We start from the raw sequence: 23834 nt of genomic DNA, 5'->3' as shown, positions 1-23834 counted from the left end.
ATGTTTATACGTAAATTTCGATTCAAAACCAACACTTTATACGGTTGCGGATATGCAATATACATTCCAAGCAATATTGTCCAAAAATTGATTCGTTCTTCCAGACTTCTGAATTGCTAGCGGTGAAGCTCTGATCATTCACGAATCTATCTTTTTCTTTTAATGTATTATACCTACTTCATATAAAAAATAATGATAAAAATGTGCATGTATATTATTTAGCTATAATTGTAATTGGAAATGGTGCTTAATATACTTCATGAACTAGATCTTCTTCTCAAGTACCATACACTTTGCAGCGTGTAGGTGCTCTCTTGTCCAAAACTTCTTATCTATTATCTGAAGGCACACCTCTTCTACACAACGAAAAATTGTTGCCGCACCCTGAATACCGCACCAGCCTCTTATATTCCGTAGCCAGGAATATTGTTTACGCCCTGGTCCTCTCCTTCCGTCGATCTTTCCTGTTAGTATAAGCTTGAGAGTTGAATATCTCGGTCCTCGCAGGATGTGTCTTCATTCGATATTTGTTCGGTCCATGAGATCAGCAGAAGTCTGCGCAACAGCAACATTTCCATTGCTTCTATTCTGTTTAAGGATCAGGGGTGGGACCACGTCTCCACATCATACAAAAACCTTTTTGATGGTCTTTTAATGCAAGCTGAGAAATTCGTTCTACGTAAATGTTAAATAGCATGGGTGAGAGTATGCATCCCTGACGGACTCCCCCGAAGGTGTTCCTAAGTTAGAGAGCCGCTAATTCGCAGTTCCGCTGTTCGATCTGCATACAGCTTTTGTATGATCCTGATGTCTTTACTATCAATATCAACATCCTTTAGGATGTCAAACAGTAAGTCATGTCGAATGGAGTCAAACGCTATCTGGTAGTCTATAAAGGAAACGAATTCATCTTTTCTTTAATCATAGCATTTTTGAATTAGTAACTGCATACCAAACCCGTTTTTAAACCCAAACTGCATTTCACCAATAATCTTTTCGCATTTTTTAAATATTCGTTTGTGTATAATCTTCAGAAAAACCTTAAGTGCGTGGGTCTTCAAGCTTATCAGTCTGTAGTCTTCGGGATAATCACAAAGGTAGATTTTAGGGGAATACTGCCGCCATCATATATTATGGTAAAGAGTTTGCACAGATATTTAGTATCTATTAATTTTAGTGTTTCCGAGTAGACGTTATCATGTCCAGGAGCTTTTTCGTTCTTTAGATGTTGATAGCGAATTCATGCTTATGCTAATTATAGACACAGAGTTATATATGAAATAGAAAGGTACTGTTGCAAAATATTCAATTCCCAATCAACCTCAAATCAATAAGGAATTCGAAATTGCTGTTTGTTATCTTTATTACGTGAATAAATTAGAACAATTAGGAGACATTATGGAAATGCACGTTATTCTGCAGACAGATACAAAATACCAAAAAAACTTTTGACATATTCTCAAAATCTTATTAAAAATCCAGCCAAAAACTTTTTTCCCAATTTTACAATGCTGAACACACTGTTAAAAATCATATTACACTGTCTGACGCTTGTTTCCAAAGTCTGAATGTGAACAGTTTATTTTCAGACAAAAGGAAAAAAAGAAGGGATTAAATTCAGGTCAATTCACCTCGAAACGAGTTAATACTCCTCTTTAGAATAATGTTATATATTGAAATAATAACACAAATCTGTGTATTGTGATATGTATGGCAATCGCAATATGTATGGTAAGGCAAATGGTAATTCTTGATAAGCTGGACGTCTTCATGCTGAAAAATTTCTGCAACGAATGACGCCTTATCTTTCCGTGGTTGCACAACGTATGGATTGGTATGGTAGAAGATAACTTAATAATACCACAATTTATTGTTTCAGACATTAAATAAAATTTCTAACACCAGTCGAAAATTTATCAAGTAATGTATCCCAACCGTTGGATTGGTCGACGAGGGTCCTATTATTGGCCTCCTCGATCTCCAGCGTTTAATCCTTGTGATTTCTGTTTATCGGGTTACCTTAAATTATTATTCTACAATCTACATGACACCCATACTGAATATTAACGATTTGGAGAATCGAAGTCGAATACTATGTGACACTATAAAAAATACACCACTCAATTTATTAAAAAAATTATGAATTATGATGTTTATTTTGTTTATTCTGCAGCTATTGGTTTTGGGAAAAAAAACGATTTTTAGTTATAATTTTATTTAATCAAACTTCATTGTGAAAAACAGTTTTGATATGAAATAAAATAAGGATTTTACCCTATATAATGTAACAGGAATATTGAAAAAATACCCTTGGTTAGTTCTTTGCGAGTGCACGAAAATTACAGGTTTTCAAGTTTCTAGCATTACTGAAATTTTAGAAAAAAAAATAAAAACTCAATTTTAGGCACAACCTTTTAAGGGTAATATATCGTAAAGGGTGGAATGGGGAAATTTTGTTATAGAAAAGACCCATCTCAATTTCATACGAGCAATCACCTCCTGAATTCGGATGCATGAATTTAGAAACACCCTGTATATTATTATTAAAAAAAGTCTATTTGGCTGTCACTATATGTGACATTCAGTTTATTATTGTTTTGTTTGTTGGGTGCAACATCTAGTTTTTATTTTAAGACTAGTCAGTCTAGCGCAATAATTAATTATTTTGTAAAAATAAAAATGCAAAAAAAAAGCAACCAAAAAGATATTTTTGAATACGTACTGGACCGGATCAGAGACAAATTTATAGCATTTTATGTATCAATGAAAAAAATTGACAATGAGGAAAAATATTATGTATTTATTAATGAACTGTTTCAGCAGGAGTCATTAGCAGGAAAAAGTTATTTATTATACAAGGGAAAAAAGTACTATATTTTAACTTGAAGAGAAAAAACCGAAGTATATTTCCCGTGTATAGTACACAATTTTTTTCTGATAGAAAAAAAATGATTTAATATTGAAAAATCATCTAATTACAATATTAAAATTATCGATGTCAAATTTAAATTTTGAAATTAATAGGCTATGTTGTACTCATAGCAACAACAATGTTTTCATGCATGAATTCATCATGTTTTGTTCTCTAAGCACGGAATTTGATATAATTAAGCAACACATGTAGATTTCCAATATACTATTTATTCAATTAACAAACAATATTATCAAAGTATCAATTATCATAACGAAATAAAAAAATATTACAGTCTAAGTTTTACAGTGAAAGAAACTCAAATTACAGTCAGAAAATTAATAAATATCGGTAAATATCTCATTTTATGGTGGGAAAATTTAAGTTATTTTCTGATTTTCCCTTTTCATCGTTTCTATTGAAATTTCTCGGCGAATTGACCAACAAAAATCAACTAGCATTGCTACTGACCATTTTCCACCGTAGCGTAGCATTATATCCTGATGAAATCTTTAACCTGATATGACTCCAATGTTTTCAGGAAAGAAATCTGAATGCCAAATCCAAAAAAAATGAATCTTCAGTGACATATTGCATCCTAAAGTTTTATAAGCAAAAAAAAATGATTTTTTGTTATTGGTTTTCCCAAAAAAATTATAAGAAACTTCCACAAAAGCCACACAAGCTCTTTTTTCTGGTTTGCTCAACTTCGATTCAGAAGCTTCGTCTTTTATTAGCTCACGTATCTGCTGACCTACAAAAATTCCTAACCAAGCTTTAAGTGAAGTGGTGGCAGAAAAAATTTTTCCACTTAGCACCAGAGAAGTTTTTATTTTGTAATATTTTTTTCTTGCGCAACTGTCCCACTCATAAAGAAAACAGCAAAACTTCCTTGTAATCCAGTAACTTTAGCGACATTTGAATCAAATTTAAAAATGTATTTACATGTACCGACTTTGATCTTGATCTTAGACTGAGACTTGTGCGGTGCTACGTTTGGTCAGTGCTTCTTTACGGGATGGAGGGTTGGACCCTTAAGGTAAAAAACATCAACAAATTAAAGGCATTCGAAACGTGGCTATATCGTAGAATCCAAAGATACCATGGACTGCCAAAGTAAGGAATGATGATATTCTCAGGCGTATCAATAAAGACCGTGAACTCTTTAACATCGTGAAGAAACGAAAGATTGCATATCTTGGCCATATAACGCGAGGCCGTAAATATCAATTACTTCAGCTGATGGTCGAGGGCAAGATTGACGGTGAGAGAGGATTGGGACGGAAGAGGATGTCATGGTTGCGGAACGTGAGGCAGTGGACGGGTATACAAGATATTCAGACATTGATCCATACCGCTAGAGATACAGAGGCAATGAAAAATGTGGTCGCGAACATCCATTAATGGATAAGCATTAAAAGAAGAAGAAGAATTTGAATCAACACAAATATTCCATAGGTTTGCACAAAATTAAAACAGCGTTGCTAAGAAAACGTTTAAAGTAATCAAATAGCTATCAAATTAATTTTGTGATTTGATTAAAAAATTGTGAAATTGGTGGTTGTTTAGAAGTTATTTCCAATCCTATTAAGTAAAAATATCTGATTCTAGATTTTCTTTGAATACATAGGAATTAGTAGAAGTAGTCAAAGTAGCGTTACAAAAATTATTGCCAATTAAATTACAGAAAATCTACGATTCGTTTTCCAAGATCGTCCACTACACTTTTAGTTGAATCTGGGGGAGACTTGATGACACTAAAGAAACATTGCGGTTGGTATTTATCAACATACCGTTGTATTTAGAACGTGTGCTAGTACTGAAATAGCACCGGATTAGCGACCAAGTACATCAATGCTACACACCTTTCCATACGTTATTTCCATTGATCGAAGCAGTGCTGGAAGTCTTCTTTGATGAGGCCATTTAGAAGCTCGACCTTTTACCGTTTCCATCGACTCAAATCGGGGCCCTTTAAAAGCAAATTTTATTTTCTAAAACAAAAAACTCGCACAGTGCCCAATGTGGTGAGTACGGCGGGTGTGAATACTGGAGTGCGCTCACTGGCCAAATACTCCTCCACAGATAGCATGTTATGGGCAGGTGCGTTTTCCTGGTAAAAAATCCACGAGTTGTTCTTCCACAGATCGGGCCGTTTTCTACGAACTCGTTCTCGCAAATAGTAAGTCTGTTTGACAGTTTGATTCTCTGGCACCTCACATTGCCTTGAATTTTGATTTGCTCTCTTTGTCATCAACAAAGCGCTTACACGACTCAAAAATACGCGCACTGGATAGAGAATTGTCCCCAAAGGCCTCTTGCAACAATTTAAAGCACTCATTCGGAGTTTTTTTTCAATTTATAGAGAAATTTGAGATTGATACGTTGCTCCACGTTCGTTTCAAACCGCTACTGCACAAATCCTATAATGGTGATGGAAACGTCTTTTGGGTCGTCTAGGGAGCCCTCTAGGTGCGCAGTCTCGTTATTTAATAGCCAGACCTCGTACAACTTCAACACAAAATTCGACTTCTGTACAAAATAGTTCAAGGAACGTGTCATTCATGCAATGCACATTATGTAATAATTCTACTTTTGATATAAAGAAAATGTAATTTTATTTTATAATAAAATATACTAAAATTTCTTAAAAAGTGACATTTTCTTACCTGTCAATAGATATAAAATTTTTTTTCTGTCACAGGAAAAATAAATAAATCGATATTTTTTGGCATATGCAGAAAGATAATTTATTTGTTAAACACACAATTGATTAAATAGGAATTCAACTTGGTCATATAATATAGTATGAGAAAAGTCTATATCAAAAATCAATAGAAAAGTAGGTTAGTAGTAGTAAAATTTAATTCATCTTGAGTAACTTATATCGCTTCGAGGGAAGTATACCTACAAAATGTTTTTTCTATATCTTAAAATAGTTTTTATATAATTTAAACGTTATCAAAGCAAGGAAATTTCAGTTAATTCATTCACATATACGTAGAATTACGTCAAACAATGATTCTATGTTATTTTTTCAAGGCATATTTACAGACAAGTCCAATAAAAAAGGTAAACAACATAAATCTTCAATGGGGTTATATACAATGAATTAGTAAATAATTGAAAGAAATTTTTATTATTTGGAAGTTTTTGTCCCTCACTAATCTTTTTATATTCGCGGTATGAAAAGTAGGAACATAGATAGATTCAAATGTATGCTTATGAAATGAATTGAATATGTTGGACATGCAGTAATAAACTCTATATATTCGGAAAAAATCTGCTTGAAGCTTCATCTTTCTTAAAAATTTCCCAAAACGCGAGATTTCATGGGAAATCTCTTTTAGGTGCACTCAGAAGGAGGAATTTAGATAAGTTAAATCGCCTTGTCATAATGGTCATTGCTCTTCGACGAATCCATCTACCAGTAAATATATCATAAGTTCATCAGCCACTTAGTAACTGGGAAAAAGTAATTCAGTTGAATGTTGCTGTTGAACACACTACCACTACACCAACACACATAATTACACTGTGTGACCAGCGTTTCAATAACCAAGTTATCGTCTTCAGAGACTGAATTTGTGTGAAAATTGTTCAGTGTGAATATCATCAACAGTTTCAGAAATTTCAACTCACTGAGGGTACTGTTATTTTTCATCTCCATTTAATCTAATTTCAGGTGTAAAGAAACTATGAATATCCGCCTAAACGTTTATTATGGTTCTCATCATAAAAAATGCTTTTCAGTGAAGTAATATTGTACAAAATATTTTGGTTTTCTCTCCTTGTTAAGCCTTTTCTACCGGTTAATTTTATCCAATTGTAGTACAAGATGTCCGAAAAGAAAGTTCACATTAAAAAAACGAGTTTATTGAAAAAAATTGAAATACATTGCTTGGGAATTTATTTCTTAAAAATGACATCGTGCAAATGTGAACCGTTGAGCTCATATCACGGAAAAATTCGTGGCAGAGACCTACTGGACGAGTGCTCCGATCTGCAAGAAGTTTTACAGTTCAGACACGAAGAAGTAGTCTTCATCTGCACACAGATCTCTGAAATCATTGTAACTGAGCGTTCTGCTATATCTTCAAAACAGTAAGGACCTGATAACATCGTAGCCCATAGAGTCACATTAGGTGAATGTAGAGGTTAAATTAAAAGGCACATTAAAAGTAACACCACCTTCCCGAATAGAGAAATCAGCACTTGAACACCCAGATTTTGGTTTATCCATTGTTGATACGGTCTTTTCAAACTTCTCGATTTTTTTTTCCAATCAATCGAGTGCCTGTTATATCAATTGCAACTCAATTCACAACAGCCCGTCTACCGATTGACATACCTACCGCACTCCTTCGAATTGCTGTATTGGGATGATAAATGAAGAGTTTCAAAGATGTCTTAAGATAATATATCAGTTTTTTCTACGTTATATCCTGTGGGACTACAAGAGTTCAAGTAAATTCTTTCTATTGATAGTTTTTATGCAAATATCTCTTCATTATTTTGGTGATAATGAAATGAAGAAATGTTTCAAAAATTATATGATACGATCTAAGTTCCCGTCAATTCAATTAATTAGAATAATATCGAAATTGTTGATATATATAAGATGTGTTTACTGATTTCGCGTTGAGTCTTAAAAGAAATAGTACTTTTAGAAAATTAGCGCAACAGCCGAAATAATTAGGCATCAGTGAAACTTCTCTCTGTTCAATATCTTGTATCTTCTGATAGAAGGTTGTTGTAGTTTGGATGAAAATCAACCTAGCCACTACCTTGATGTGGCTTTGAATTTTTAAAATTTTCTATTGCTTCTAAATCGACATTTTATATGCGGTAAATAGAATACACTAAACTATGAATTGCGAAGAAAATAACCTGAAATAAATTTTTTTCAAAGACTTACGTGTTGCTGTAGAGACTTTTAGTACGAATATAGTAGATAGCGAACTCAAAATTACTATCTTTTGAAGCGTTAATAAATTGTGCAAAGAAATCATCTTATTTTCCAAACAAAAACGTGATGTCTCACGATTTAATATGGATGTGGCAAGGCGACTTCTGCAAATAAGATAATCGGACGGAAACTGATAATGACAAAAGTTAACATACATTTTTTTTAAACAGTCACGAGAAGTCTTGCTATATTGATGTGACGTGCTGATAGCAGAGAGACTAGTGCAAATAAGACAGAATCTGATACGCTGAAAATTTAAACACTAAATGACTAAAATTAATCATATCGAATTAAATTGAAAGACATATTTTTAAACTATCACTAGATTCCTGATTAATCTAATATGAATATAGCTCGGCAATATATATCAGGGTAGAAGCCTTGGAAAATGATAAACAGTGAAAAGGATAATAGTATAATGAAACCCATTGGAAAATGAATTTATCATAAAAATGAAAAATAATTTACGGGAGATTTGAGGTCGGGACGTGAGTTTTTAAGGGTGAAAAAAGTTGAATAGCAAAGTTGTAGGTAATAAAAAGATATACAACTTTTGTATTCACTATTTTTTCACATAACCTTAAAATTTATCTGAAAAATTGAAATAACCAAATATTTGGTTTTTTATTTTCAATAAATTAGGTGAAAATTTACCATTTTTATATCCCAAACACACTGTGATTTATTTGATTTTTTTTATTATTTTGCCCTTATATCGAAAAACCACCCTTCAAAATAAGGTGAGTTTTTTATTAGTTGAAATCTTTACTTTCTGATGGTGTAAAAAAATATTATTACCGCCATGTTAAATTTTTTCATAAAAAGCAATAAAACGAAAAAATAGCATGCGAATTTTTTATCAGTTTTAAAAATTTTAAGTTATTATTAACATTTTACCCCCTAATTACTTGTGTTTATCAATGTAATATGGAATATCACTTTTTTCGTGAAATTAGATTCTAAAATTTTTATAATTATCTAAAAATTGTACAAAATTCGGATGTGACTTTTCTCGTTTTATTTGCCTTTTTTGATAAAATTTACCATAGTGATGGTAATACTTTTTAAACCATTAGAAAGTAGAGATTTTATCAAATAAAAAATTCATCTACTTTTTAAAAAAGCTGATATTAGGGTGCTTTTGGGCCAAAAAAGGTAAAGTAAAATTTTGAAGTTATGCGAAGAAAGTGTAAATACGAAATTTGTAGATCTTTTTTATTTCATACATTTATTTCCTTTTGAAATTTTTCCATAGGACTTTTAGTTTTACTGAATATCGAGTTTTCTACTGTTTTCTACCCACAAAAATTCACCCCTTCCTTTTCCCGATCTCAGATTTCTCGTTAAGTATTTTTTTTTACATTTTTATTAGATTCTCTTCTTTTTTCGAAGGATTTCATCCTACTATTATTCTTTTCCGTTTCAAAAATTAAGGATCCTGGTCTAATAACTGAATTATCTTAGTAGTCCATTGAAATATTAGAATTTGAAGTCCGAATATTGCATTTTTTAGAGGACGCAATTTCATTTTTGGGACATGTGTGGGGGGTCAATACAAGCTTAACCTCAAGTTTGTGGGGTCGCAATCTTTGTCCCCATATTGGAAAAAGGGGTACAAACAGTTTTTTCAGGATATCTCGAAAACTATGCGTCTTACAAAAAATTCGTGAAGACATAAGTTGCTGCAAATTATTTTGCCTATAAACATGTTCTTATCAATTTTTACCCTAAATTTAAAATTTAGTTATAAGCAAAATACGAGAAAATTTTTATAAAAAATTTCTTTTTTGCTCTCTAACTTTTTTATACATTTCACAAAAATATTACCTTAGACAAATATTGTAAGTAGATAATTTTTTGGGGTAAATTTTTTTCGTGAATTTTTGAATTTCATTGATTTAAAAAGCTGTTAAAGCGCTCCAAATTTGACCGGATTCGTCAATGCTCATGAGAATCCGGCCAAAAATTTATTTTTGTAAATATTGTAAATATATTCTTAAAAGAAATTTTGTTAAATTCGTTCAACTTTATTTATTCAGTAACACCACAAACTTGAATTTAAGCTTCTATTAACCCCCCCAAACATGTCCCAAAAATAGTCTACTTGAAAATGTAAAGCTCATGTAACATTTCAATCGACTATAGTCACAAAATTTCTGATCGATTCCTGAGATAGAACTGATAAGAATATTGAAATGGCAAGGGCGCTGATAAAACCGAAACGTCAAAATTCACTGGTAAAAATAAAACTCATGTGATCCAAATAAAAATAGCCATAACGTTAGAACAGACTGGTTATTATTTTAACAAGTTCCTCGTGCTTTCTGACACTTAGATGAGTCATCTGTTCAAAACCGTTTGCGCGTGTTTCGTTATCCATGTGCTTCGTAGAAACAAAACGAAATGCAAAAACTATTAAAAAATTCTAATTTTTATCAACAATATATTATAAATCAACGACTAGTTTTCTTTGATTGCATCTGCTATCATTGTATGTTATCTAATTGTCTACAATCTTCTGAAAAATCTGTTTCGCAATTGTGAGAAGTAGATAATATTATTAAATACATAATACTGGTAGAAACATATTTTATAGATAAGTGCTCTGATGTAATAAAAATTTATTTGCAAAGTATGTAATTCCGTTTCAGAATACTACTAGTATTTTGTGAAACAATTTTTTTGTTTCATAAGCTATTAACTTATGGCAATTATAAATATTATACCGCACTAACCACAAAAGTTCATTGCAGATAGTTTGCAGTCATATGATTTGTTCATGTTGTACAATATTTTCAACAAATAAAAATTTAAAAATTAACATTATAATCATTGACGCAATTAGATTCGTTGTCGCCCTTGGCCTCGTTCGATACGCCGCCCTTTTTGATAAAATGGATTTCATTAATTTAGATCCAATATAATCATTTATTTTATTGAAATATAACTAATCAATTATATAGATAATAATTAATTCTTTAGCACTAGTTGAGCTTCCATACTCAGTAATGGTCAATGCTAGCTTCTAAATATGTTTTTACTCTTTTTAGAGCCGGAAAGATCTTTCTCCTGAACAATTTGTATATGGGATACTCCAAAAAATTCGGAGACAATGGCCACATCCGGATATACATCTCGAAGAGTCCATGTATGCATTAACTGATTACTTTCTCTTACAGATATAATTAATAAAACACTAACACTTGTTAAAACCCAATTAGATCGTATAGATTATACTTTTTGAGTCTACGCTGAACTGTTGGTTACAACATTAGGTTAAATACCAAACTGTTTGGGTGAAGTCTTAACCTATTTTATATTTTCATTTGGCACGTGGAGGTCACTTATGACTAAGCTTGGTACAAGCTAATTCTTAGGCTCTTCGATTGGAATCGCTCCAGAATTTCAATATTGGAGTTGAGTGCTAATCCCCACAATGGGACTTCCTGGGTCCATACGGGCTTGAGAATTGCTTTGTAGATCAGTACTTTTCTTACTGGCCTATCAGCCAGTATAAATCCCTTAGTTTCAAACCGAATTGTTTGCGTTTGGTGAATATGTGTTTCCTTCAGGTTAATCGCATGTCCAGGTCCAGGTCCAAGTCCAGGTGCATGCCAAGATATTTGACATCATTACGTTGTGGTAAGGCTTGATTGCTTAGAGTTACTTCAGGGCATTTGCATTTGGGGTTGGTGAAGGTTACCTGAACTGATCTCGACTCGTTTGCTTTAATGTGCCATTTCTTCAGCCATTTTTCTATCTTGTTGAGATTGAGGTTAAATGTATTTGATGCAATTATAGGATATCTGTGTAGTATGGCGATGTCATCTGCAAATGTAGCTGCTAATACATCATTGTTAGTTGGTAAATCTGTAGTTAAGTTGATAATGGATATGAATAAATTCATTGCCTAACTGACTAGTTTATAGGCAAGATTTTTCAACTTATTTATATCTATTTCAGATAAATCATAAAAAAAATTGGAATTTTCGTAAAGTTTTTCATATGAACTTTTACACAGTTATTTGTAGGTATACTCAGAGTATCTGGAATAGGGTGATAAACATTCGTGTCCAAATTTTTTTGTCTAGACAAAGAAAGGTGTTCTTTCATTCACTCGTGAGCCATTTGGATGAATTTTTCTTTTTAAATAATAATAATCATGAACTTCAGATAGTGCCTTTTTTTCCAAATATAAAAAGTTGTCTGTCTCTCATATCATGAAGAAAAACTATAGATCTGCACAACGGATGATAAATCAGGTTAAGATTTTTTAATCTTCTTACTAACAGCATTAAAACAATCTGAAATTTCGTAATTTCGAATACCGTAGTCGGTCTGCTTTTGGCAATAAATTGCAGTGCATCAATAATTATAGCATTATGTCGAGTAGACCAACTAGTTTGAGAAAGTCACTTAAATTTGTTCGCTGCACCAAGATCTTCCAACGATGTATAGATATAATAAAGAAATTGAACAGTTCTTGTAAAATAGAAAAGAGGTCGACTACTGTTTTTCTTATTATATTTAAAGAATGGAAGGCACAAGGAACATAAGCTGCTAAAGGATCAATTATTGCATGAGTATACATCTGATATATTGCTAGCATTGTCATACGATTGACCATGAAAGTTCATTATATACAAACCATAATGTTCTAGACATTTTATCAAAACATCTTCAATTTGGGAAGTTATTAAGATGAATTGGTTTCTAAACGCTTTCCATCACCTCTCGTACCATCTTTTCCTTGGTTTTCCTTTTTAAACTTGTTCCTCCTTTTTCTATGTACATCATTTTTTTGTTGATCTAAAATCTGGCATTCTCTGTATATGACCCAGCTACTCAATTATTTGGATCTTATTGTTTATTATAATTGAATTATAATGCACCGTAAAACTGTTAATTTCATTCAAGGAAAAACCTTGAATCAAGAAAACCATTTTGGGAAGAAAAAATATTTGAAATAAAAAAATATACTCATACCAAGAAAATTTATTGGTTCAAGATTTTTTGTCTTGAGATGAGTTTTTGAAATGGATTATTAGAACCAGTTTTTTAAATGGATTGTTAGAACCAGTTTGTGAAATGGATTGCTAGAACCAGTTTGTGAAATGGTTTGTTAGAACCAGTTTTTGAAATGGATTGTTAGAACCAGTTTGTGAAATGGATTGCTAGAACCAGTTTGTGAAATGGTTTGTTAGAACCAGTTTGTGAAATGGTTTGTTAGAACCAGTTTTTGTTCTCCAAAATCTGGCATTCTTTGTATATGACCCAGCTATTCAATTATTTGGATCTTATTATTATAATTGAATTATAATGCACCGAAAAAATATTAATTTCATTCAAGGAAAAAACCTTGAATTAAGGAAACCATTTTGGAAATAAAAAATACTTGAAATAAAAAAATATACTCATACCAAGAAAATTTCTTGGTTCAAGATTTTTTGTCTTAGACGAGTTTTTGAAATGGATTATTAGAACCAGTTTGTGAAATGGATTGCTAGAACCAGTTTGTGAAATGGTTTGTTAGAACCAGTTTTTGAAATGGATTGTTAGAACCAGTGTGTGAAATGGTTTGTTTGAACCAGTTTTTGAAATGGATTGTTAGAACCAGTTTGTGAAATGGTTTGTTAGAACCAGTTTTTGAAATGGGTTGTTAGAACCAGTTTGTGAAATGGATTGTTAGAACCAGTTGTTGCCTCACAGGCCTAGGTGTAAATCCATTACTGATTATAATATTGATGTGTGATATTTATTTTCGCTCTCTCAGTTTGTATATTTGGAACCTCTAATAAGCGATAATTAGTAGATTGCGGAGTTGTTTAATAAAGCCTAATGAACGTCAGCTAAGGCTCGATGGATGGGATGAGCGGCAGAAGCCTCCCCATGTGAGCACAATATAATTCAAAGATAGACGAATCTGGGCCTTGTAGAAGATTAGAAGCTGTTGCGGAGTCTGTAGTTTTTTGAAGAGGTCTCCAAGGTTTTCTGGAAGTGCTTTAGCCTCAACACCCAACAAGCGAATTTACGTTAATGGTGATATTTTATGTTCAGACAAGATCAAATCCCGAGCTACAGTGCTAGCCTTCTTTGTAAAAACAGCAACTTGGGTCTTACATAAAATGAGTTCAATCCTAAAATTGCTTAATCAATTTGAATTTGATATAAACTCATTCTACAGCCTATATACTCGAACTAATAAGTATCTATCACGAAAGAGGTTTTAAGCTATCTTCGTGGCGTGGTTGCAAAATTCTATAACTCAAGCAAAAAGAAGATGTTACAACGCATGCAAAGATGCGTTGATCTTTACGGCGATTATGTCGAAAAATAGAAAAAAAAACTAAGATATCCAAATATGTCTCATTCAATGAGACAATACACATGTTTTTCATTGTGAAAATTTGTTGGGACTTTTATTTTATGGACAATTCGAAAAATAATTTCGTATAAATACTAATAAATGGGGAAAAAAGGAAACAATGAAGATAAAATTGATAGAAAAAGGTAAATAACTTTGCGAAAAAGGAGAGACGGACATAAAAAAATAGTCAAGGACAATTCCGATCCAGTACTAGAGATAACGGTTGAATTATGATTACCTTCTAATGTCGTCTGTATGCCGACGTACGTATTATATCAACCTTAAAAATCTCTAATATTTTTCTGTTAATTTAGTTTAAGAGACAGATAATATTATCAGTTACTTAAAATTTGGTAGTAATTTTCGTATGTAGCAATTATATTTGGTTTATCTCATCTCAAACAGAAAACAATTTGATAGGAAATAGTAAGAATGTTTGTTTTTTTAACAACCATTTCAAGATCAACATCAACGAAACAAGTTTCAATTTATTACATCAGGAAGATGATTTTCTCGGATGGAAGGTTATGGAAGTTGACAAGTACCTTTATTCATAATTATCTTATAATTGAAGAAGTTTTCTCCACATTCGTATTTCATTATACTAAATCGAAGATCCAAAAAATATAAAAAAACTATTAAATTATTACAAAGTTTCCCCAATTAAAAATAGTTGACAAAAAATTGGGATGTGAGTATTTTTTATGTAAATTCATAAACTCTAGGCTTGACTTCGCTTTGTTTTAAATGAAAGCCCCGAAATTTGTTCAAATTATCCTCAATTATTGCGAAAAAAACTTAATAAGGAACCTATTAATAAAAAATTGTGACGTAAATATTTTTAATAACGTTTAAAGCGGTTCAAATCGGTTCGATTGGGTTGTTTTCCGGTCACAACCCACAATGTGAGCAACGATGTTTCGGGGTCTGTTCGATACATACTAGAAACAGTATAACACCGAATACTTTCTTGATACGAACAGGTTTCGTCAGGTTTTGATCAGATATAAACTCGTGTAAGGGAAATAGAAACCAATTGAAATATTCACAATATGCACAGTTAGTTTCTGTATCAACCCGATAGCCAGTGTATGCAAAAGTAATTTCTGTTCATCCATATTGTTATTAATTACTATTTAAACGTACATAAATTTTTAAGAAATTACTGTTAATGTTATTCTTCTTCTTATCATTTTGTTATGTAGTTTTTGGCGTTGAAGACATTCTTTTAACTTCACATGGAATTCATCAAAAATAATTAAGTTGACATCCTAAAGTATTAAAAACATTTGTCCTCGTTTTCTCTTAGCTTAACACACAAAAAAAATTAATAATAATTATATAATATTATATCTCTTTCTACGATAATCTAACTAATGTTTGGCTGATTCAAAAAGTTTTCTGAATATTATTAGTCATTAAAGATTAATTAAATAAAAACTTTTCATAAAAATATATTTTGACGGAGGAGTTCGGAGGAGAATTGGGGATGGAGTTCAATTCAAATAAAATTGAATTATTGCTAATAAATGACATAAATAAACTAAACTTAACTGAAGGAAGAATAATACTTGGATGGTGTAATAACTGAAGATTATTTAATGGAGATTGAACTCAAAAATACGTAAAATGATATCAACCACAGGACAAAACTATCCATCAAATAGTCGAAACGTCAAAATTTATCTTTCTTTTAAAAATTATCAAAAAAAACTAATTTTAAAACAGAAGAGACCTAAAATCAAGAACATTTAAATGCATTAATATTTCAAAAGGTGTAAGAATTCGAAATTAAAGAAATTCATATTTTTAAGTTGGATAAAATTTATTTTTTGAAAATAAAATTTTAATAAATCGTCAGTACTAATAAATGACAAAGCTCCCAGTTCATATCACCTTGCATTGCACTGTTTTATTTATGTTATTTCAATTGCTACTCTAAGTGTAGCAGATTGGAGTTATAAAACAGTTTTTGTAGTATATACTCAACAGCAAAAAAACCTGATACTTCATATTTTTCTGATTAAAAACTAATTTTGAACAATGTGTTTGTTTTTGTGAGTATTCTAGTTATTACAAAGAATGTAGGGTAGTCTCTAAACTGTTTAAACATGTTTAATTTATTAACCAAGTTATTTCTGTGATTAATAGACAGGTTTTTTTATTTTGGTCTTTCATATGTTGACATAAACTGAGCTGATGCCTTGGCCAGAGAAGGCCGATACCATTCGCGATGCACTCCGACGTCTTCGGGAGACAGACATTTAATGGCTCCTGAGGTTCGGGAAAGACTTGAAGTAGCTCTAGATAAAATCTTATCAAGGTGACCCCAATCCCTGCAAAAGCAACGGAGAGAAAGGCGATTATTTACCGATCAGTATTGAACTATGGAGCAATGGGGAAATGTTCTATTCACAGATGATTCTAGATTTGATCTATACCACTCAGACGATCGAGAAAGAGTGTGAAGACGACCAGGGAAGCGATTTACTCAATGTACCATTCGTAAATCACGGCCTTTTGAAAGGAGATGGTTTGGGATGGAATTAATTTCCACGCCTGATTTTGATGATGGGGCTCTTACTGCTCGGGGTACATCGAGGAAGTCCTCCTAGAGAAAGTGATCCCATGTACTCAATTTATTGTAGTAATTTTAGGGAATAAACCACGTCGGAAATCAAATAAAAATTCCAAACGGTAGGGTTTATCTACGTTAGGAGGAATTATCTTAGAAATTCCTCGGCGTCCCAAGCAAATTAAGAAATTAGTTTAATGATTTGAAACGTGCTAAAACATAAATTAAAAATAATGATTTGGCAGTAAGAAACGGGAAAACACGTGTTTGTTCTCTTGAGCGCGTAAGCAGAAAATTTGTTCAAGTCAAATTAATTTCTCTATTTCTATTTTCAACAACCTATAATAAATATTGTTTTTGGCCCCAAATCATCACATTAAAATAGTCTGTATCATAAAAACGATCATTGTGATTTTGAACACATCGGAATACAATGAAGAACATCGAACGTATCATTATCATTAACCGCAATTCCATAATTATTACTACATTGTGACAGTATTTATGTTACAAACTTGCAAAAATATTTTATTTTCAAAACGTGGTCTAAAAAAATTGCCTTCCAAGATCGCTATTATAATTAGATTAAATGGTAACTAGTTGGAGCCAGATGAATCGAGAAGTTACAAGAAATGAAAAGTTTTAACTAAACTTTTTAAGAACTTCAGCGACAGAGATCCTACTATAGTAGGGCGGTTTATAAGCCATCTTATAAGAATTATACCAGAGGTAACTGTGTTATCTACCGACTACATCTAGTAGCGAAAAATTTTAGCGATAGATTGTACCAAAATTGTGCGATTAATATGATTAAGACTTCCAACGATTGCTATTGCAAGTTGTCAAAATGTGCATGTTTATTGAGATTTTATTTACTTTTTAACTTAGCTTTAGAGTTTCTGTAAAATAAGTATCGTGATTTTAAAGATAACCTGATCAATTTGAGCAGATAATCAACAGATTTGTTCAAAAAATTTAATTACCTTAACTACAAGGGGACAGCCTCAATTGAATAAAAACGAAGAGCGGAATTTCAGCTTTTCTTAATAAATTGAAATTTATGGAAGAGAATATCGCCGTGAATTTTCACAGTATTCAAACTTATCATAGGTAGAATCATTGATGAAGATATTCGGACATACTTTTAACAAGTTATTGCCCTGCATGATGTTTTTAAAATCAGATTTGATGATATTCTGTCGATGGAAACGGAAGTGGAGGATGTGATATTACAAGAGGTGACATTTCAACGAGAATATCTTGAACTGTAGGGAATTCTGCAAAAGCTTCTGATCGCGTTTCCCTCGTCATATTTTGTCAAACAGTTTTAGTGCTGTTACAAACTTATGGACGAAAAAAAGAAGCAAATTGAATATCACAGAACGGGGAGATTTGCCTACAAAACTCAAGCCAAATTGATTGATTGGTTCTTGTGCCGTAGAATTCAAAAAAGTAAAGCTGGATGGAGTCACTTTTTCGATTTTACAGCTTTGATTTCTCGATTTCTACTCACAACACAATCAATTAAGATTTATTTAAAATTTGTTTAGTTGTTAATTCGTCGTAGATCTAATCCTCACTTGTTTTTGGGATTTGGAAACTGGTAGTAAAGTAGCTGCAGGGAATCCACTGGATCCAGCAAAATTTGGTCTACGAAACAAAAAAGTTTGGGACCCAATGATCTAGATAATTCTCAATAGAACTAAGAAACATTGATGTGGAAATTGAAATCAGAAAAGTATAAGTATGCTTTTGACTTCGAAGACATAAGATAAAAAAACTCAAGCTAGAACGACTATTTTTTACAGAAACCAAAGCACGATCACTATGATTCCTCACACAAATTTTAAGCAGTGATCCTTAACAGCAGAAATACAAAAAACAAAGTTGTACTGATTTGACCGATATGTCAACATAAACGTATTTTACTGTAGCTATTATAAGATGACTGATGATGTTTCTTGAGATATTATTTTTAAGATTTAACTTGAATTATTGCCAAAATACCACAGTAGTGATTTTAGTTTGTATAGATTGACAAAAGGGAACCTGGAATAGTTTTTTGAATGTTTCTGAGAAACTTTTCATAGTCAAAGAAAAGGAAAGCCTTCCAGCTATTACAGTATAACAACTCATAGTACTTGACTGAATTCGTTCAAATAATAACCAGAAGTCGAAACCTGCGCGAATATAGCACAAGCATACACCCAATGTTTACAGGTGTATCGTTCCCGAAGATTGAATACGTTCTAGCGCGGGAATTTATCAGTTTGAAATGTGAAATCCATAGTTTTTGGTATATCTATGGTCAATTCTACATAAAATGCAGACCCATGCTGGTATTTTTAGAAATAAGACTGACACAGAAGCTCAGGATTTGGTTCTGTCTAAATGTCCTGGCCGAATTATCTAATGCTTGGAGCCCCCTTCAAGATGAAGAAGCTTATAAACTCCGCAATCCTCTACAAAGCCCAGATCAATATCCACAGGGTAGACACCACCCGAATTACTCGAGTGTGATAGGGTTTACACTCTTGTGATTGCTTTTACATAAAAAAATTGCAGATCCACCTGTTTCACTCCAACTAAAATATCGGACAAAATTTGCAGATTTTATACAACTTAAATTCAATTTTTCAGTGTCAATTTTATTAGAACGTTACAAAAAACTATGATCAATATTTGCTACGGATTTGTCCTCCACTCTTTGAATATCCTATTCATTAGAATCGTTATAGATCAGTATCAAAACAAGAGCTAAAAATATTTTGTAATTAAATGATCATAGAGGTTCCAAATCACATATATTTTCTGACGAATATATCTATCGGTACAATTTAGTGAAATCACAATTGAAAATCGATCTAGAATTTTTTGGGAAAAACGATACATGAGATAATTCGAGGAAAATCGATGTTTTTAATTTAAGGATTTAAACTATGATATATTATACTGGAAGGTGTACATGTGAACATGTATTTTACTATAATCTATACATTTTCGAGATATCATAAGTAAATAATACGAATTATTGAAAAACTAATGTCGAAACTAATTTTGCACTGCAAATATTTAAAATGCCCTTTTATTTGTGGTACACATAATCTACTTCTTCTATTTAGCGAACTACTTTGTGTACATCTATAATGAAATAGGGGTTGACACTCACATAATCCATAAAAACTTATTGGAAAACATAAGAAATTCCTAACCATACTTCTTAACTACCTTGTATATCTTATTTCATATTCAAATATCTCAACTCCAATTTCAACAGTATACGTTTATGTATCGATTTTAAGTAGAACTTTTATTGAAAAGAAGTTTTGATATGAAATAAAATAAGGGTTGCTTATTTCACCCCCATATAATGTTAGATTGAAATATTGAAAATACCCGTAGTAGTCATTGGCGAGTGCACGAAAATTACAGGATTCCAAGTTTTTAGCTTAACTGAAATTTTAGAAAAAGAAACTCAATTTTAGTCACCACCTTTTAAGGGTGGTATTTCGGAAAGGAATGAGCTGAGAAAATCACCTTATGAATTATGTCGCATGAATTAAGAAGCATCCTGTATATAAAAATGATAGAGCATCTAAACGTTTTTGATTTTAGGTCTCTTTTGTTTTAAAATTAGTGTTTTCAATAATTTTTAGATAAATTTTGACGTTTCGGCTTTTCTTTAAGCCAAAATATGATATTGGCACTGACAATTTGCGTATTTATATCAAAATAAGATTAAAATCAAACTAGAACTTTCTTCTAATAAGAAAAATCAAACCATTTGCAGCCCTATTAGAATTCACAAAATAAATGATAAAAAAGAAATAATTCAAGTAAAATTCACAGCTCAATTTTGCAAAAGCACAAATAATCCACTACCTTTTTTGTGGATTCTAATAGGGCAGCAAATGGTTTGATGTTTGGTTGTGGGAAATTAATTTTTCATATTAGAAGAAAGTTCTAGTTTGATTTTATTCTTAATTTGATATTCATGATGAAGGTGATCTATTGATCAATATAAATACGTCAATTCTCATTGTCAATGTTAAAATCAAGAACATTTGGATGCATCAATATATCAAAAGGTCTAAGAAATAAGAAATTAATAAAAAATAGAGTTGACAGATTATTGAAATTAAAAACTATTGTTTCAATAATTGGTACAAGTAGAATATTTTAAATGTTTGTTATATACATCTATTCAATGTCTTCTAGTAATAAAATTCGCCTTGAAGTGTCTCCAAGTTAATTATCTGTGTTGGAATATAATAATCAATGAGAAAATTACAGGTTTTTATAAAATGTAAAAACTTATTTTAACTTTTCATTCATAATGATTAAACCGTTATATTTAAAGAGTTGCAAGGATGTTAATTCATATTATAAATCATTCATTCTGTGAACAATCAATTTAATTAAAAGCGCCTTAGCCATATACGTATTACGAAAATAAAATAGATCAAAATTCCCCAAAAACCAACCGCATGGCCGCCTATGATCGAAGGTAATGTGTGACATTGTATATAGTGCGCATGCGAGACCTACTATAAAACATGTGACTGTGGGTATTAGATTGATATGAAATTAAGGAAATGTTTGAAATATAAAATGATATACTCATTAATTAAAACATTCAATTTGAACGTTTATATTGACATTGATATGTACAACGTATAATCCTGCATCTAATATTAGTTTTAAAAACTAATTTGGTGTATTATTTATTCGAAATTCGGTCGGATTTCTTCATACTCGCAAGATCTTCAGCGAAAGGGCAAGATAAAAATAACTCAAAAATATGTATTTTGATTCAAACCTTACCGTTCAACAAAGGATAGTTGTGGCCTGGATGTCCTAAAAACGATTTTAAACCACTTTCGAGCAATATCGGCGAGTCCCGGTCCTTATAGCTCATCTCACTATCACTATCACTAAAATTATAGATTGATCGCGGAATTTTGGCGGTTTTATTTTGTGAGTGGTGTCAGACACCCCTCAGCCACGGTCACAGAAAAAAAAACAACCGCTGCGAATGCGGAATCGGGACTAGAAGTGTAAAAACACTTGACTAGGTACGGACGGACCAACGCAATCAATTTAGACTAAAATAGTTGGCTCTGAGAGTCGACATTACTGCACCGTAGCGCTTCGGACCGTCGTGCTCCGGGTTACAGTCCAAGGTTGATAAGGCGATGATAATATTTGAAAATTACACATGATAAATTAGACGGTGTTGTGCTGTAATCTATTACAACATAACCAAGACGCGAACCACTCGCGATCGCAGTCTACTACTTATTCCGCGGGGCGCACGCGTCGCCTCTTCCTGCTGCAATCAACCCTCCCGATTGTTCCTTCTTTTCGAAATAACACATAAACATTGAACGTGGAATCATTAGCGCCGTGATGAGTATCACACTTTTTTAATAATAGGAAAGACTGGAGAAGCTAAGACATTATTAAAATAATCCCAATCAGCCTCGTGTAAGCCTATCCAATCAATTCTTGAGATAGGATAACATGGGAATATTATAAAGTGACCATTCGTCCCGAATTTTGCGGGAGAGTCCCGTTTTTTCCAGTAGTCCCACTAAAGAAATCGTCTTGAAAAACACGTCATCTACCTCCACAAATTTAATATATAGACGTATAACATTGTGGTACCAGCATCATTGAAATAAATTTCACTGATTTTAACATTTTTAAACACAGACCACCCTCAAAACTTTTGTGTCTAATTACATAAATCGACATCGCTATTCAAATGTACAAGTCTTGCCCGTTGGTTGTATCTGTTTTAAATACACTTCCCACTTACGTTTATTGTTTGTCGGGGGCGGTCGGGTTATTCTTATTTATGTCCCAACCGACTCAAGTAACGTTTGTTAACCGTCTTTTTGATACTTGGTTGATACTAAATACTGTTACAAGAACAGTTCGTAGTTGGAGATTGCGCAGAAAATATCTATAAACCCCTCCAATAACCGTTCCAAGAACGGTCTAGACTAGCAGGTTGGAACAAACCTAAAAAGTGAAAATTAGTTATAGTGATTGTTGTGCTGGTGGTGGTGTTGGTTGAGGAGATTGTAGTAGCATAATATTGAACAAATTTCATTGTCATTATGCCACCATAATGGACTTGTAAATATACAGCATAAATATACATAAATAAACCTTAGCATAAAAAATCTTTTTCATTAAAAAATTTTTCAGTGAATTTGTAAACATTTTTTTTTTTATTTGAAATTTTGAATTTTTATTTGAAACGCCTTAGCTCAACCAATATAAAAACTGCACTAAACTCTAATATGAGTGAGACCGCTCCGTTGTTATCAACAGTAAAAAATTGGGTAGCGAAGTATAAACGAGGCAGTACGACCTGCGAAGACCAGCATCGCAAAAAGAAAGAACAACTAAAACAATGGACTGAATAGGCTCCAAAGAAGGCAAAGATAGTGGCGTCGGCTTTTGGGAAACTTATTGCAACAGTTAAGCGAAGAAATTAAGCAAAAACGGCCGCATTAGGCTAAAAAGAAAGAGTTGCTTCATCAAGAGAATGCACCAGCTCTCACATCTGTTATTGCAATAATTGAATCAAAGTTCGAATTGGGACCTCAAGCACGTCCCCCCGTCCCAGCCCGCAAAATTATTGCAAAGAAAAAAAAATATCCGCCGATAGATTTTCAATTGCCCAACCCATTTATATTATCTAATTAATTTGCCCAGTGTTATCTTTCGCAAAAAAAAATAATAATGATGGTCATTTTTTTTGATGATTCTAACTTCTCTGCCTCCTTTATTTAGCGGTAATTGTAAGTTATCGAAGTTGTAAACAATTGCCCCCGAGCTCAACTAATTTGCCCCATTCACTAATATCATAAAAATTCATGGGTTTTTTTTAATCATCAAAAAACATAGCAAACAAATCAATTAACTCTGTGCTCTGCGCAGTTCGCGTACTGCGCATGCGCAGCAAAATAAAGGAGCTATCACAATGTAAATATTGAAT

At 32.3% G+C, this 23834-nt stretch overlaps 1 protein-coding gene across 1 annotated transcript in view; it reads right to left on the bottom strand.

Annotated features, from left to right (window-relative positions):
• Window positions 1-22205, bottom strand: part of LOC130452691 (hepatic leukemia factor) — a 134326-nt gene extending 112121 nt beyond the window's left edge. The window contains exon 1 of the mRNA XM_056792099.1: window positions 21647-22205. Coding sequence (XP_056648077.1) covers window positions 21647-21740 — 94 coding nt within the window. The 5' untranslated portion in view covers window positions 21741-22205. The remainder of the gene's footprint in view (window positions 1-21646) is intronic.
• Between the last annotated feature and the right edge of the window lie 1629 nt (window positions 22206-23834).

The sequence above is a fragment of the Diorhabda sublineata genome, chromosome 2 (genome assembly GCF_026230105.1).
Source record: "Diorhabda sublineata isolate icDioSubl1.1 chromosome 2, icDioSubl1.1, whole genome shotgun sequence".
Taxonomy (NCBI): domain Eukaryota; kingdom Metazoa; phylum Arthropoda; class Insecta; order Coleoptera; family Chrysomelidae; genus Diorhabda; species Diorhabda sublineata.
This window is presented reverse-complemented; position numbering and strand designations above follow the sequence as displayed.